Here is a 16,132-nt window from a genome sequence, read left to right on the forward strand (position 1 = left end):
AAACCCGTCTCCTCCGGGAAGGCTCGAACTTCCAACCTCCTGATTAACAGTCAGACGCGCTAGCCAATTGCGCCACAGAGGATCTTGATTGGAGAGTGGCGACTCACATTGTACTATCAGCCTAGCTAATCAGAGAAGACCAGCATCAACACCATACCACATCATCTACAGGAGCGAGATGGAATTCATGCATGTTCTCAATTCGAGTCCTGAGACCCTTCATGGCCTCTCTACAGGCAGTACTCTAGAGTCATTCTCATGCAGGTTAGTATGCATTGAGTGTTCTAACTCAGACCTTGAAATAAACGCCCCAAATACCATCTCAACAACACTCGCCAACCCAAAACCAAAAGCATCTCATCTCCTCAACAAACCCTCACTTCTCCCTCGTGCTTCTCCCCCCAACCCAAACCCCCAAAACCACAATCCCACACTGCATAAAACTAACCACCACCGCGACCCCCGCAAGCACACCCTCCCTCAACCCTCCTCTTCTCTCAACACCATCAACCCTCCTCCCAACCTCATCCTTATACTCCCCGCCCACATTCCCCCTCGGCCAATACTCACAAACAACAAACCACCCCCTTTCACCACACAACTTCCTCCCGCACCCAACAGCCCTCGTATCCTTCCACACCAGCTGCGAAAAGTGCCCCGTCTCTTCCGTGAAGCCCGGTTTCGCAAAGTTGTACTCCTTGTCCTCGTTGCCCCATGCTTCGACCGCGGCGGTCGCGTTGGGGTAGCCTATTGCAATGTTTTCGCCAAAGGGACCGCCTGAGTGGGCGAATTTGCAGGTGGTGTCGTTTGCCAAGTATGCGGAGGCGAACTTTTCGAGGGTGGTGTTCCAGTGGACTGATGATGCGTTGTATTGCCTCCGGTAGGTGTTTGTCGAGTTGAGTACGGCGGATGTGAATGATGATGGGTTGGCGTAGGAGGGCTCGTTGGAAGGGATGGCTGGGGCAGCCGTAACGGTAACAATGGTCGTCGAGTAAGAGAATCCAATGAGAGAAATGACTGTGCATATGAAAAGCATGAACCTCATGATGATGATCTTGTTGTAGGCAATCCTTGGTAGTGCGTGGTGTAAGCGCTCTCGAAGTCGAACAAGAGTCGTATTAATGACAACAAGCGCATCCAAGCACCGCAAGACAAAGCAAAACCCTTCGACAAAGAAATAGAAAAGAAGAACAAACGCTAAACAGAACAGCTCATGTTGAACATCACTCAGCCAGCACAGCCTCTATTTGAAGGAGACATGCGTTGCCCCCTGTCTTGTCGCGCCTATTCCCTCTCACCACTTGATTTGTCTGCACACCCTCAAGTTAAGCGCCGGCCCAGCGAAATGAAACACCACGCAACGACCAATCGGTTGGAGACATCGCGCCTAATCTGCCTCGAGACGCCGCATGGTGCTGAAAGAAGCATGGATGCTTACTTGATATGCATCTCACTTCTCGTTGCACCGCTGAAACTTTATGCATGTTTATTAAGTGGTATTACCTGGCCCAGCCATCACCATCATTCGTTTTACGCCTGTAAGCTTGAGATGCGAATTGCTTCCTTGTTGGCTGTATCAATTATACATACTGATGTTATTATAACGGCTCGATATCAATGCCATATCGCTCCAAGCCCTTCTCATCTCGCCACCATTTCAAGCTAAACAGCCCATTTGCCAGCAACACCTCCGTACTCGTCCGTCCATCCAACTCAGCCATGGACGAGGCCAGTCGAGACACCAATTCTCCGCCCGCCACCAAAGTCGCCGTACCGGCAATTGAGCAAGGGTCATGCGGCAGAACATCTCGCACCGGGAGAAGCAGCCTCGTTGCAATACCACACGCGACCATGACTGCCAAAACGACCTGAAGCGCAATCTTGGGCCCGCGATTCTGCTGCAGCCGCTGATGACCAGATGTGGTCACGACGCCGTCGTAGGTGCCCAGCGAGGCCCCGTCGCCATCCGTGCTATTGGAGCGCATGTTGAGGGATATGGCTTGGGCCATGTACACTTTGTAGAGCCTCTGGGTCATATTCTTGAGGTTCTCGACGTTCTTGGCGCCGGCAAGCTCCGTCACGGGCCTACCGTCCTTGGAGAAGACCAGAGCCTTGATGAAGTTGTCTATGTGGTTATTTGCTGCATCAGTGTTGTTTGGCCCGGGAACCGTCTGGTTAAACAGCGGAGTGGTCAGGCCGTTCAGCCAGGCGTTTGGCAGATACGGAAACCGTTCGCTGCCGCGCTTCGACTTCAATAATCTCGCCGTGCGCTCATCTGTCTTTGGAAGCTGGGTAGGGTCGAGACTGAAGTGAGGGAGTTGCCATGTGACGTTGGTCATGACCTGCTCCATATTTTGATAGCAGACAATGGTGGCAAGATCTTGCTCAAATCCCGTAATCCTGGCTTTGGGGCCTTTGCCCGACTTCTTCAACCTCATGTGGCCTAACGTGGCAGTGAATGTCGGACACCCATTGTCCGGCTCCGTAATTGCGTCGCCCATGATTCCCGCAGTCGGATCGGTGTTCAGCGCCCCATCGCCGCCTACTATCCCACCACTCCATGTGAGGATCGAGCCTTTGCCGACATAGGCCATGCTTGTGTCGTTGGGGAGAAGAAAGTATTGCATCCACGGCTCGTTCTTCATCATGCCGTGGGGGGCAACCTCACACCAGTCGGCGTATCTCATCGTCGTGTTCACGCCAACCCAAACATAGCCTGGCTGAGGAGTCACAATGTCGCTTTGCCCAGGCATGACAAAGACCGCTCCCGAGGTGGACTCCTGGTTGAAGATTGTCACTTGTCGATCCTCGTTCGGTATCGCGGTGCAGTTCAGCGATGGCCGCACCGCGGGTATGGTGACCGTCAGCGGCACGTTCGTGCTTGAGTTGCTTGAGGAGACGGCGTCCTGGTGGAACGTGTTGAAGACGAGGTCTTCCGATACCCACCTTGTGCTGTTCAGTCCCAAGTATTCAACCAAGTTGTCAATGGCGGCGGCCTCGTTATCGTCCAAGGAGAGATTCACATCTTCAAAGTTGAACCAGTCGTCTTGGTGCAGCGTTATGTTCTTGCCAATTGGCACGCTGATGCTACTGTAGAGACCCGACACTATGATGGAGAGAAAACTACCGAGAAAGGTGCCAAATAGTGCAATCGCGACTGCAAAGTTCCTCGATCTTAGGGATAGATAGAATGCTCGGGGAAAGATCTGGCAGACAAGGCTCAGCGATATTGTTCTCTCCGCACTAGCCTTCCCACGCTTCAGAGGCGCAAAGGGGGCAAAGGTTGCGGCCATCATTTGCATTGCAGCATAGAGACTGGCCACGCCTAGAGCAATCGCTGATGGGATATATGTCGCAAGCACAGCCGAGCTCGAATGGCTGATGCCCACGAATCCTTTGTTGACATCTGAGAAATGCTGAACAATTTCCAGAGACGCAATAATGGCAAGTGGAAGACATATCGCAAAGCCAAGAAACCAGTTTGCGCCCGCCATTGGCCTCCATGACGGCACTTGACCTTGACTCTGTGCGGTGAGATGGCTCATTGTTTGGCCCTCATTCAGTTGTACTGCTTCGATCGATACGCCCGCACCGGATTCGGAAGGATTGGTTGTTCTGAAATGGTATGCGGTAAGATGCTGCTGTAGCCTTTCATTGCTCAACGACCCCATATATGACAGGATCTCGTTGAGACGGGGGCTGGATGCTAGCAGAGTAGCCATTGAAAGAGCTGCACCTGGTCGATCTGGAGCCGCAAAACTAGGCCTCACAAATATCATGGCGATAGCGATTATGACCAGAAGGCCAAGAAAGCTGCACATGAAGCCGGTGGAAAGCGCCTTGACACGCAGCCGCTGCTCTTCATACGTAATGCTTCCCGTAGTCGTCCGGTTAGCCGGCTGCACTATGATGGAATGCAGCGCTTGAGCTGCGATTCCCTTGAACACATCAGTTGCAGTGTTTATGAGAAGCTCCGGATCCATGAAGCTTCTGATGGACTTGACTCCAGCCTTCTTCGACATGAGTTGGAAAAAGGTCGGCACGGTTGCTGTGAGGACATAGTCGACTCCTCCGTTGCCCAGGATCCAGTTGCCGACCGTGGTGTCGACGGCCATGGCCAAGGACCCGTGCGGAAAGTGCTTGATGGCACCCTGTTTTGCTGCTGATGTTGAAAAGAGAGCATGCGCAGAGCCGTTGTTGGCATTGGGGACGCCAACCTCAAAGCGGCCGAGCTCGTAGGATGGCTTGCAAAGAGCAGCCGTCACGTTTTGAAGATACATGTACTTGGGACCGCTGAAAGAAGCATTGTATGGCGATATGCGAAGATCGACAACAGACATGAACAGTCGGAGGTCTCGACTTGTGTTGTACACTTGAAGATGCATCGATAGATTGCCTGGGTCTATGTACTGTCTGCTGAAGTCAAAGTCATAGTTGCAGGGATATACGACGAATTGAGCCTGATAGTTTTGCGTCGCATTCTTATCATGGTAGAAGTTGTGGTCGGGACCGGCAGCGAGAGTGACTCCTTTTATGTCGCAGTCCCTGGTGGTGACGTTCGCAACAATGAACGGCGCAAGGATGCTTCGCCAGGGCATGCGGGTTTCGGTACCGTTGGTGATGGGGAGGAGTTCGCAGTCATAACCGACCTTGGCACCATCCGTGCTCATCGAGTATTCAATGTTGCTGGCCGCCATCGAGGGCACTTGGAACTCGGGTACGACAAAGTCTTGTGCCGTGCCGGGAGGGTAACGCAGTCCGTAGAAATTGATTCCATAGTAAGTCTGCGCGGGACCTGGACCGACTGCCCAGGCGAATGTGGGATCGGCGGACTGATTCAACTCGAACTTTGAGGCAAGTTGAAACTTTTGGTCGCTTTTGAACATCTGAGTCGGCTCCAAGATGAGCAAACCGGTTGAGAAGACGGTCTAGCAGTAGGTATCAGCACGCAGCTACGGGGCTAGCGAGGGAGAATTGTCTCATGTTGGAAAGACGAACAGTGCCCAAGATCAGTAACTGGCCGAGAATCGACATGACCACCGCCCAATGCCTGTTTCTGATAGCCATCCAGAGGCTTACGGGCAGCAATGGGGAGATGTAGTCGAGAAGCAGGGTCTTGTCTGCCGACGAAGGCCCAGTTCTGAGCTCTTCCCAGGGCATCAGGATCTTGTTTGCAAAGTCTACCTGCCGCCAGAGTGTTCCCACCACGACAAGGACTACAATGTCATAGAATCAGCAGGTGGAGAGAAATCCTCTAATGAGGTATCTGTGCCTTACCTGCTGTAGGGCCGTACTTCCAGGCGTAGTGGTTTGCCTCTTTCTGAACGCTGATTCCGCTGTTCTCCTCAGAAAAATGGTAGAGCAAAGCAGTGGCCAGCAACATCAGCAGAAATGTGACGGCAAAAGCGACGAGAGCAACTCGACTGAGCCAAATCGGCGCCCAGAGAGCTGGATGGGAGTTGCGTGGCCATTTGGGAGGCGGTGTCTGTGAGCGATGGCTCGATTCAACACCGTCTGCAACCCCGCCTTGCCCGAGATCGTGAGACTCGTAGAGCCTCGGTGGTGAGGAAACACCCTCCTCTTCAACATCAATGTCTACCAGGTCATCATTTTGCGCAGCTGCAGCTGATCAGAAAAATCATCTCTCTTCTTCGCTCGAGTTTCGCTCCTGACAAGCAAACGCACCTTGGTGATATGGCCCCGCTCGCGCCGGAACGGGCTTCCTCCTCGTGGACACAATCTGGTGATATGCGCCCAGGCGTGCCCCTGTCAGCTCCTCTGCGTCTGTGAGCCGGCCGCCGGAGTGGGACATGATGGTCGCTGCCAAAGAGGCGTCGTCGAAGCTTCATGGAGGCGGTAGGAGGATAGAAAAGAAGAAGAAAAGACATGTTCGATGGCATGAGAGCGATTGGCACTTGATCGTCGACTCAAATTCCCCCATCTTCTCTTCGTCTAAAGACTTGCTGCCTTGTGTCGCTTCTCTGCCGTGTCGCTGCCGGGATTCGCATCCTTGGTGTGTTCCTGCGCGATGCAGCAGGGCTTCAGTGCCGGTTTCTGCATGGCCGGGCAGGGCTTCCATTGGCACAACAGGCGCTGGGGCGGGCGCGTGGCTCGAGAGTCGGTTCAGCTAGTAGTGGCAAGGGAGCGAGGCATCGTGTGAATAAAGATGTGGCGGTGCCTGGCCTATGCTGGCTTGGGCTAGGAGGGCAAGGGTAGGGCTGTAGCTTGTTTCATCGACTGGTGAATGTCGAGATATTGTTTCGCATTGATGGCAGGTTGAGAAGAGGAGACACTGGTGAGGAGGCTGATAAGAAATTGTTCAAAGGACAAGTTGATACATACAAAGATACGAAACATGGGACTGCTTGCAGCAAGCCATCGGTTACTTCCACATGCTGTGATCTCGTACTGCTTACCTGCGCGGGATCCTTCTGTCTTACACGCACCAGATGACCTCTCTCAGCAGGCTGCCGCAAAGAGAGAGGTATGTAGAAACGTGGGACAAGAGGATTATAGCTAAGTATGCACGTAGTAGTATCAGGGCTACCAATTGTATTAATAGTATCAATAGTTCTCCTGTGACTCCTTCAACTGCGAATGGTCCGAATGTTCCAACTAATACCGTCCCTTGTCTTCTTCACCAAGTAAACGCTCGCTCCCACGCATCACCAGAGACATCCACCCCTCCTCCCTTCCCACATCGTCCCATCTCCGCTGCCACGCGCCTCCCCAGCTTCATGCTCTTGCCTAGCCCCTGATTAAAACATGTCAAGAAAAGAAGAGACCTCAGGAAACATCAATGCTGACGCATGCGGGAAGCCCATCCGACAATGACCCTCAGGAGCCGCCAATCGCTCTTGCGCGCCGTCATAGTGGGAAGCGTCTGAGACACGCCCCTGTTTCGCATGACGCTGGAGAGGCGCATCCGATCATCTCCAGCAATCCGGTCGTTTCCGGGGCAGCAAAGTCGTCATACTGGAATGCGGATAGATAATTTTGTCATCTTCCCCAGAAATTGCTTTCTGGTGGCTGGGCAATTCTTCTTGTAGTATCGATTCAGTTCATCCCTTCGATGCTCGACCCTTACATCAGACACGAGAGACGAACGGTTCGATATAACCAGCAACACCACACCACACCATACCAGCACAGCAGCTCGGCGTCGGCCTCATGGCGATTCTCGCCCACTTCGCCCTCATGGCCGGCACAGCGTCAGCAGCCCTCCTGACGCTCTCTAACTTCTAGGGCCTCACCACCGCGGTGCCCGTGCAATGCCTCTACGCCTACAATATGCCCATCCAGCGATGCACGCCCGACGACTTCTCCATAGGCGCCTCATGCTCCCAGTCCTGCATCTCGGGACTCCAGGCAGCGCAGTTCACCGTACGAGGGCTGTGCTTCAGCGTCAACGCTCCCGCCAATTCGCTGCTCAAGCAGATCCAGGACGGCCACATAGTAGACGTTCTCTGCGGCGTGAACAAGGCACCAATACCGACAACCCCAGCATCAGTCGTTCCACCGAAAACAACACCGCCAATACCAGCACCATCATCAAATCCCGACGCACCACGCCCGATATTTTCGACATTGTCAACGTCGACTACCCAATCACAAACAACATCATCATCCGCCCTTCCCGAAGCAACCACAAGCACGCCGACAAGCGAAACATCATCCACATCAACCGAGTCTCAGGACAGCACCACCTCAGAAGCAGCATCCAGCTTACCCACGGCGTCTACCACGGAAGACGCCAGCAGCCCAACACCTCAGCCTTCGAATGATGACCAGCCGTCCTCATCAACAAGGAATACAAAGCCAAAGCCAACACGCCCGCCAAACTTGCAGCCAGGGAGCGGCGGTGGAAGTCCATTCGACTTTGTTGCCTCCAGCAGAGCAACGAACCTCGAGCTTGCTGGAGGCTCTATTGCATTTGCCATAGCCATCGCATCCGCAACACTGGCGCTTTTATGATACGAATCGTGTTACTTTGTCTGCTATGCAGCCTGGATGCTGCAAATAACGAATCTCTAATGTCTAACGAACGAAGAAAGAGCTGGGATACAAGAATGCACGTTGGATGGCGGAGAAGGACATTGGTGAACCAGCATGTTCAACGGAGGGAGCCTTGACGAGATGCCGAGGTAAACATGTACTATTAGAGATGGGAAATGCGGGGATCACTCGGGTTTTTGTAGGAATATCTTTGAATGGAGCGTAGGGAAGAAGACTGACGCAAAGCATGGCAGGTCAAGAGAAACGGGTAGCCAAATGTCGAGCAGAGAGGGCTGGAGGAACATGTACTGTAGTCTCAGATAGATGATGGTACACCATCTGGAATAAATGCAACTGCCCAATTACAAGGGTCTATTATCTTAATTCAAGGTCTCGGTGAACAAGGGCCCGTGCAATCGTTCCTTATATTCCTGCTTCGCTCAGGACATCTCCACCTGCACCACCATCTGCTGGCTTGTAGTATGGAAGCTTCCAACCAGTTTGTGCCAGAGCCTTGTGTACCCCCTTACTCGATATGGACGTCAAATACAATATTCGAAAGTCCACATCTTCAGCGCTTTGCCAACGCCGCATAGATAATGCTGCCAGCGAAGTCTGCGAAGAGTAGGAGTTGATGTAGGCCTGCCTATCTCGTAGGGTAGCCTGGCTCGGAGCGCATCGAGCCGATTCGTCGGGCCATAGAAGTGTAGGGAAGAGGGCAGCTGTGGCAATGGGGACCATTTCTGCGAAGCCCCAGTCGATGATTCTACATACTTTGTCAGATTCGGATACAACCTATGGGGGGGGGGGATGATGTTCGTAATGGATGAAGTACCCTTTGATGTTGTACTGCTCGTCGACAATAATGTTGCTCGCGTTGAGATCGCCGTGGCTCATGGCAAATGCCTGGCTCTCTCCATCTTCGCCAAGCACGTCTTTGAGAAAAGATTGTTGGTCCAAGCAATCTCGTTCAGAAAGCCCGGCGAGTTCTCCGTTGAGCACCCGTTTCTGTCGATTTCCCAGACGTCGCTCGTAATAGATCCCAGCAGTGATAGGTCCTGCCTCACCAGTCAGAAAGGTCATTCCGGTGATGAAGCTTGTTACATACGAGTCGTCAGTGTGCATGTCATCAATGACAACTGTACAGAGGCGAGTCTGCCGAGCAGTTCATCCCTCAAAGGCCGTAGAGGGAAGTCTTCGTCCCAACGCAAAGGGGAGCCATCGATCCAAGTCAGAACACTGAACGGGCTGTGAATAGGATTGTCAAATGTCAAGCTAGCCCCGAGGCACTTTGGCGCCCAAGCAAAGCTTCTTTCTTCAAGCGTTTGAAGGGTTTGAACTTCATCTTCAACCATGGCGATGTGGTTGTCATGGCTAATCTCATGTGAGGCGTGCCGCACACGAACAGCGACACTTGGGCGGTCTTCAAAGCTCACTTTGAAGATGCGACACTCGCCTCCGCTGAACTCTCCGTCAAGGTACGGTGCTTTGCCGCAGAGGTTGAGTTCAGAGACAGCAGCCACGATATTGCTTGCCTCCAAGGTTTCAGCTTCATGAGCCATTGTATATCCAAAGGGCATATATGCAACGGCTGGGAAACAGCATAAGACTGTGATGAAGCCCTCTGCATTATACTTGTACCGCTAGCCCCTCTCCAAGTCTTTCAACGGGACTGTGAACTACGCGCTTGGACTGACTTGCCCAGATCGTGATTGGTGTTTGGTTCAAATTATGCGTTTGTTCATACCTATCTTCAACCAACAGCATCTCAGCATCTTCCGTGGGAGGAATGTCAAGTGACACAGACCGCATGCAAAGTACATGTTTGATGTGTTGGTTCTACAGAAGGGTCTGGAGAGAAGTCTACGACTCGAGGTCTACGGCCAAGAGTCACTCAGGTTTTGAGAACATAGGACATGTGATTCTCGAGGTGAACTGGCCCAGTTCACCGTCTCTCAAAGGACAGTCCATCATCATCATCCTCTAGAGCCCGAGATCGCTCTGTTCACAATCGCCCTCTGCTCGTGGCAGGTACCCTCTCACCACAACTTGAAGCCACCAGGCACCTTGCGCTGAAACACCCCCGTCGGGTCATACTTGTTACTCACCCTGCGGAGAAACTCCAGGTTGTCCGCCCCGTATGAAGCCAGCGGCGACTGGTGTGGGCCAGCATAGTTGAGATACTCAAACTTGCGCAGCACCCCCTTTCGCTCAGCAACCTCCTTGACAACCGTAAAGGCGTCTCGGCCTTTTTGGTAGACGGCATCGTTGGAGCTCGAGTTGGGCCAGAGGGCGGAGAAGAGAAGGACTGTTTGTGTCAGGGATTAGATCAATCAGCAACTATGCTGCATGCCAAAGTGCATCGCGCGAGACGTTTCTGAGACGTAGCAACTTACTGACGGCATTCCCATCCTCAGGACTCAACCCGAGAATGTTTCCCCCAGTAGCAGCTGCATGTGAAAGCATTACAGATGGGAGGGGCTCAAAGGCAAAGTTCCATGTAACACCACCAGTGGGATTGAAGTCATACAAGGATCCGTTTAGGGCCCTGAAGATGTCTAGCATAGCCTCGCTTGAGGTCCCGAACGTCAACGTGGCAAAGAGCCAGTTCCTATTCATTCATCAAAACTCGCATTAGTATACATGTCCCATTTATATAAATACCGTCGACACATGTGTCTTGTTTGGTGTTGTACTCACAGTGGCGGAGTGGGATTCTCCGCAGCCAGCGCAGCCACGGCCGTAATCTTGGAAGTATTGGAAATGCTTGGCACGGCCTCGAGCTCTCTGTACACCTCAGGGTGAAGCACGGGCTTCGTGTAGTAGGCCGAGCTGCTCAGCGTCCACGCCTTTGCTGCCGAGGCGTACAGCAGGCCCGTCTGGAGGGACACGTAGGGATCAAAGTTTGGCGAAGCGGCGATATCCGTAAAGGTGTCGAAGACGGCACCGGCCCGAGACACGTCGTACGAGAGGGTGCTCACCGACATGTTCCCCTGCGGAAACGTCGCCAGGTCATAACGCGTTACGATTCCAAAGTTGTTTCCGCCGCCCTTGAGTGCGCGATACAGGTCGGGGTTGCTGGTCGAAGAGACATTGACTAGGGTGCCGTTTGCGAGGACGACCTGGCCAAAAGTCAGAATGCATATGAGAACATGAAGCACAACAACGAAGAATGAGCAACATCTTAGAAGGGCGCATACCTCGTACCCAACAACACCATCACACGCCCATCCCACCCGCGACGAGAAGTGCGATATGCCACCACCAAGGAGCAGCCCACCAACCCCGACGAGACCGTTCCTCCCACCAGCAGCAGCAAGACTGAACTCGTCCAGGTAGCCGTACACATCGTTCCAGACGGCGCCTGCCCCGACAGCGACTGATTTGCCGTCGCCGCTCAGAACTGTCGCGTTCAGGCTCGTCATGTCGATGGTCACGCCGCCCTGGATGTTGGCAGAGCCCCCGGCCGGTGTGTGACCACCGCCCTTGACGGCGAACTCGCACCCCGGCGAACGTGATGTGGAGAGGATTGCCACAGCCTTGCTTACATCCTGTGCTGAACGTGGCCGGACGATGCAGGCCGGCACGAGGGTTGACTCCTGTAATGAGAAGTAGTCGCTCTCGGTGAACGGCGTGGTGGTGACGATGTCGCCAAGCACAGAGGCGAGACGAGCGCACTGCAACGGTCAGTGTCGTGTTACCGGGATGATGAGGCGAATGAGACAAAGAGAGGTTGATCCTACACATCCGTCAAGTGAAGCCGCGGATACGGCACCAGCCGCTGCCAGCGCAGTAGCAATAGTTGATTCTGCAAGTCTCATAGTGGGCAACTCGACGCTCTATACTAGCCTCCCCTATAAGTTTCAATGAGACAAAAGCTCAACTCCAGCAGTCACCCTCTCCTGCACACACCGCCGTATATAAAGGCCATCCTATCCTCAAGACATCATCACCGCCCCCCAGAATTATGGGCGCTGTTGTCAGGGACTTTCGGCAGGATCGCATAAAAGTACGAAGTTGACAAGGGACAGTCGGCCCGCGAGGTGCGTCTAGTCCGAAGCTATTCGGTGCCTCTCCCCCCAGTCTCGGTGAGTTGACGGGATTACTGTTGACTAGTCTCCGGAAAACCGGCAAACTTGTCGATCGAGGACTTGTGAATAGAAAGACAGATGGCCATTTCCTAGTCTTTCTTTTGGTACCCGCCTGTGTATTAAAATGTGCGATTATGCTTGAGCCTTATCAGGTATTATCACGAAGCAGGCAGAAAGAATCATCTCTCTCATCATTCCCTCAAGATACAATGAGAAGGGAAAGGAAAACAAAGATAGAAGAACAGAAAAAAGGACAAGAAACAAAAAAGAAACAAAAGAAAAACGGCACCGTAAAGAGCAAAAAAAGAAACCGCCTTGATCTCAATCAGGTGTTTATATAGGAAAAGCCCGATGCGGGGGTCGAACCCGCAACCTTGAGATTGCATCAGAACGTGTTCTCGACTAAGAGTCTCACGCTCTACCGATTGAGCTAACCGGGCCAGGTCACGTGACTTGAAGTCCAAGTACGCTTGTCCCGATTGAGCTCAGGCGGCTCGTTGAATACGACTGAATTATTTTGATATATAAAGCCTTTCCATCACTTCTATTGACAACACCATGATCTAAACTCAACCTCAACCAACATCTGGTCAATTTTCTTCAACTGGAAGATTGGTCAGTTCACGATTTGCAAGACATGATTCTTCTTTTCCCGCCACTTCTATTATCTGCTTGCTTGTCTGAGTAATGGCAATACTCAAAGGTCAAGTGTGTCGGTCGTCGCTACGTTCTCAGCTATGTTCTTGCCCAGTGTCTTTGAATCAGAAACCAGACTCGGACGTCGGTACAGCGATAAGCCACCTGGTGATTCAAGGATAATCATGTCATGTTCTATCGTATGAATCTGCTGGAGAGCCTACTTGTAATATCAGAATGAACTTCACAAACAGCAACCAAGCCCAAGTCCAGTACTCCGAGCAGTGCAAACCCCCCCAATGCCCCCCTGTTATCCTTCACCTATTCCCTACTCAGTCTCTCTGTCCTTTAGCAATAATCTCGTCAAAAGCCTCCAGAATCTCTCCGTACAAAGTGTTTGAATCAAACGGTGTCCCAGTAAACATGGCACCGTCCTTCATCGGGAACAAGATAGATCGCAGGGTGCGGCAGAACGGCTTGAGACGCTCAAACTCGACCGGAAACTCTGCCAGGACCGATTCGAAACAGTGCTTGTCCATATTGGCTTGCTTGTTCCTCGCAAGATGCTCGAAAGAACTGGCAGCAAGCCAACCGTGCAGCTCACTGAGAACAACGGGGTTCTTTCTACCCACAAAATCCCACCCGCGTGCGATGAGTTGCCAGAGTAAAACATAGAAGAACGACTCGAGATCCTGCCGGTAAGTGTGCTCAATACTACGCAGCGCACGAATGGCCATAAACTCCTTCGTGCCCACACGATTCCGTGCTTTGACCGGCCCCTTGTCCATCTCCTAAACAAGGTCAAAGTTAATCAGCATGCCCGAAAAGCCAGTCTTCTTCGCGTCGGTTATGACAATGTTTCTCTCCGATATGTCCCGGTGAAGCATCTTTCCTTTGACATATAACGACTGATGCGCCTTGATCGCATCTCGGATGGCCATCAACAACTCCATGGGCGACTGATACTCCTAGATACGTCGGCCTGGAGGATAGATGACCACACAGCGGAAGATGCGGTGTTGCCAGAACCATTGACTGATAATGTCTCGGTTGATCCCCCGTTTTCCCTTGAGCGTGAGTTCTTTCTTCTGGCCTGGCAATTGACTGTTGTCCTCAAGTCGTTGACGATTCAAGACTCCTTCGGTTGAGCCGCGCTTCTTCGATTCGCTTGTTGAACTTTCTGATGTTCCAGTGCTCTTGCTGGTCAAAGGCTGAGATGCCAGCAGCGGTTGCGAAGGCCTTGGCATGACGCTGGCGGTATCATCAAAATTGCAACATCTTCCAAACGTCATGCCTCTGCGCATCTCATTGATAGTCGTGATCTCGGAGTGAGTGACCAATCGGACAATGCCTTGGACACCCCTTTCCTGGGCTAGTTGGAGAATAGCCGCTTCATTCTTCTCGTGATATTGTGGCCACGAAAACTTGATGACATGGTCGTGGGCATTGGAGTCTGCGTGCTTCCCAAGGAAGCACGATGTAGCGCAGGATACAATGGTAGGCCGATGGTCGAGGAGGGCCGGAGACAAGTATAGCTTCTTCTTGTCACCCTCTGGGCCCACGACGTCTATGAAGCGGGAACGCCCCTCTCGCTGTACAAATGTGTCGAGACCCAGGTCATCTCCACTCATCATGATATACCCTGCCATTACCCGAATGAATCGTTCTGGGTGTTGGTGGATATTGAACGCGCCTGGGCTATAGCATCCCGAGCGGTCAAACACCCATGGCTCCAGCATACTCCCACAGATGGTGAATGCGTGAAGATATCGGCGAGTCGGTTGGTAGTCAAACAGATGTCGGGCGTAGCAGGCGAGCTGCACCAGCCGCTTCTTGAGAGCACCCTCGGTCGTTAATTGGCCAATGACTAGAATATCTTCCCATTCGCTCGTGGTCAGAGGCGGCTCTTCCGGCTTTCCTTTGACGCATAGATCGAGCCGGCCTCCTGTGATGCCTTCAGTCAGCTCGCTCGGAAGATTCACCTCCCAAAAGTTACGATGCTGCACTTTGAGAATATGGTCTTGCAGAAAGTCTAGCCATCTCATCATCTCGGATATGCTCGGCGATGCGCGGAAGAAAGCCCACATGTTGTTGACATGCTGTTTCTTGAGTAATCCGTAAACCTTTCGAACATCCTCCGTCCAGTCTTTCCCTTCAAAGAACTTCTCAAAGAATCCTCCCACACCCAAGAATGTGCATCCTTGTATCTCTTTGAAGGTCTCTCTCTGGACATGTTCTCGGATTCGCTTTATTCTTTGCTCCGATCCGCCATCCTTTGCGGTTGATCGAGGGTCGATGGGCTGGGAGGGAGCGAACCCCGTGAGGAGGGAAATTTCCCGAAGTACGAGGTCCCAGACCAGCATTGTATTTGGGGAATGAATTGCTGTCTCGATGAGCAGTATAATGCGATCCATGGCGTCGGAGCCCAGAGCGTCGGAGCTTGGAAGCATCGAAGACGCGAGGACGCTCAGGGAAGCCCTCAAACGGCTGTTCTCAGGCAAAGCCGACAGAAGCCCATTGAATAGCGTACACGCAAGAAGCCGTAACTCTGTAAAAGCAAGTCAGGGTCTATATTCTGCAATTTGACCGGCGACTGTGTCTTACGCCTTGGTTCAAAGTCGTGGAGCGATCCACAAATTAGGGGCAAGTCCAGGCTGCGGCACATGACGTTGAACGAGGCGTGGACAATCTCCAGCTCGTACGTGAGGGAGATGCCCCTGATGAGCTCTAAGTCTGCTGGGTCGAACATGGCGACAGAGGCACGTCGGTCGGCTACCTATGCACCTCACGGAAATGGTGAAAACACAGTCAAGTTGCGTGTAGGTTTCGGCCCTTGCAAGCTATGTTGACTACCTAGGTATTGTTACTGCGTCAACAGTTCGGGATATACTCGCGACTCACAAGCTCTACTCATGACAAGTCGGTAATGACTGCTACAGTTGTCGACTCTAAACAATAAACTTCGGTAAGCACGCCTGATAGCGCCAGCAATGGCATACCTCTGGGTAAAGTACCTAGGTATCATTGTACCTATGAGATGTGCAGGTAGAGCTTCTATATCCTTTTGCCATCGCGGGCTTTCCCATGGAATAAAAGGGGTCGTGTAGGATAGATCTATAGTCAAGCTAGTAATTGGAGTTCTCTGTGTTCACGATAAACCCCTGCTCGGGCTCGTGATGGATTTATGACGGCGAAGGAGGCTACCATGTTTGGGCATAATTATGTTGAGGACTTTGGTCAGTAGGAAAGGACTATGACAAGATGGAGAGGGGTTTTGAAGGCCATTATGAACACCGTGAGTGCCCTCGTCTCTAAAATTCCGCCATTGTCGGGTATCAGCACAGCCAATATAACCCTTCATCTGTCATGAAGGACATCAGTGGCGTCCAGCAGATGGCCAAGGCATGCAG

The 16,132-nt window shown here is 52.4% G+C and overlaps 4 protein-coding genes across 4 annotated transcripts; all 4 read right to left on the bottom strand.

The window, feature by feature from the left end:
• Nucleotides 1-496: 496 nt before the first annotated feature.
• TRIREDRAFT_33029 (uncharacterized protein) lies at nucleotides 497-976 on the bottom strand (the record flags this gene model as incomplete). The annotated part of the gene is made up of 1 exon (XM_006963495.1): nucleotides 497-976. A coding segment is annotated over one exon (480 nt), but the record flags the coding sequence as incomplete, so codon positions are not given.
• A 622-nt stretch (nucleotides 977-1,598) lies between these two features.
• TRIREDRAFT_105389 (uncharacterized protein) lies at nucleotides 1,599-5,812 on the bottom strand (the record flags this gene model as incomplete). Its single annotated transcript, XM_006963782.1, has 4 exons — nucleotides 1,599-4,928; nucleotides 5,080-5,216; nucleotides 5,278-5,595; nucleotides 5,686-5,812. 4 exons carry the CDS (start codon nucleotides 5,810-5,812, stop codon nucleotides 1,599-1,601), a joined length of 3,912 nt encoding a protein of 1,303 aa, XP_006963844.1.
• Nucleotides 5,813-10,034: 4,222 nt separating this feature from the next.
• On the bottom strand, nucleotides 10,035-11,585 carry TRIREDRAFT_58333 (Hypothetical protein; the record flags this gene model as incomplete). The annotated part of the gene is made up of 4 exons (XM_006963783.1): nucleotides 10,035-10,303; nucleotides 10,392-10,606; nucleotides 10,696-11,117; nucleotides 11,196-11,585. Coding segments are annotated over 4 exons (1,296 nt in total), but the record flags the coding sequence as incomplete, so codon positions are not given.
• Nucleotides 11,586-13,054: 1,469 nt separating this feature from the next.
• On the bottom strand, nucleotides 13,055-15,471 carry TRIREDRAFT_105391 (uncharacterized protein; the record flags this gene model as incomplete). The annotated part of the gene is made up of 3 exons (XM_006963784.1): nucleotides 13,055-13,513; nucleotides 13,721-15,270; nucleotides 15,327-15,471. 3 exons carry the CDS (start codon nucleotides 15,469-15,471, stop codon nucleotides 13,055-13,057), a joined length of 2,154 nt encoding a protein of 717 aa, XP_006963846.1.
• Between the last annotated feature and the right edge of the window lie 661 nt (nucleotides 15,472-16,132).

Source organism: Trichoderma reesei (genome assembly GCF_000167675.1).
Source record: "Trichoderma reesei QM6a unplaced genomic scaffold TRIREscaffold_5, whole genome shotgun sequence".
Lineage (NCBI taxonomy): Eukaryota > Fungi > Ascomycota > Sordariomycetes > Hypocreales > Hypocreaceae > Trichoderma > Trichoderma reesei.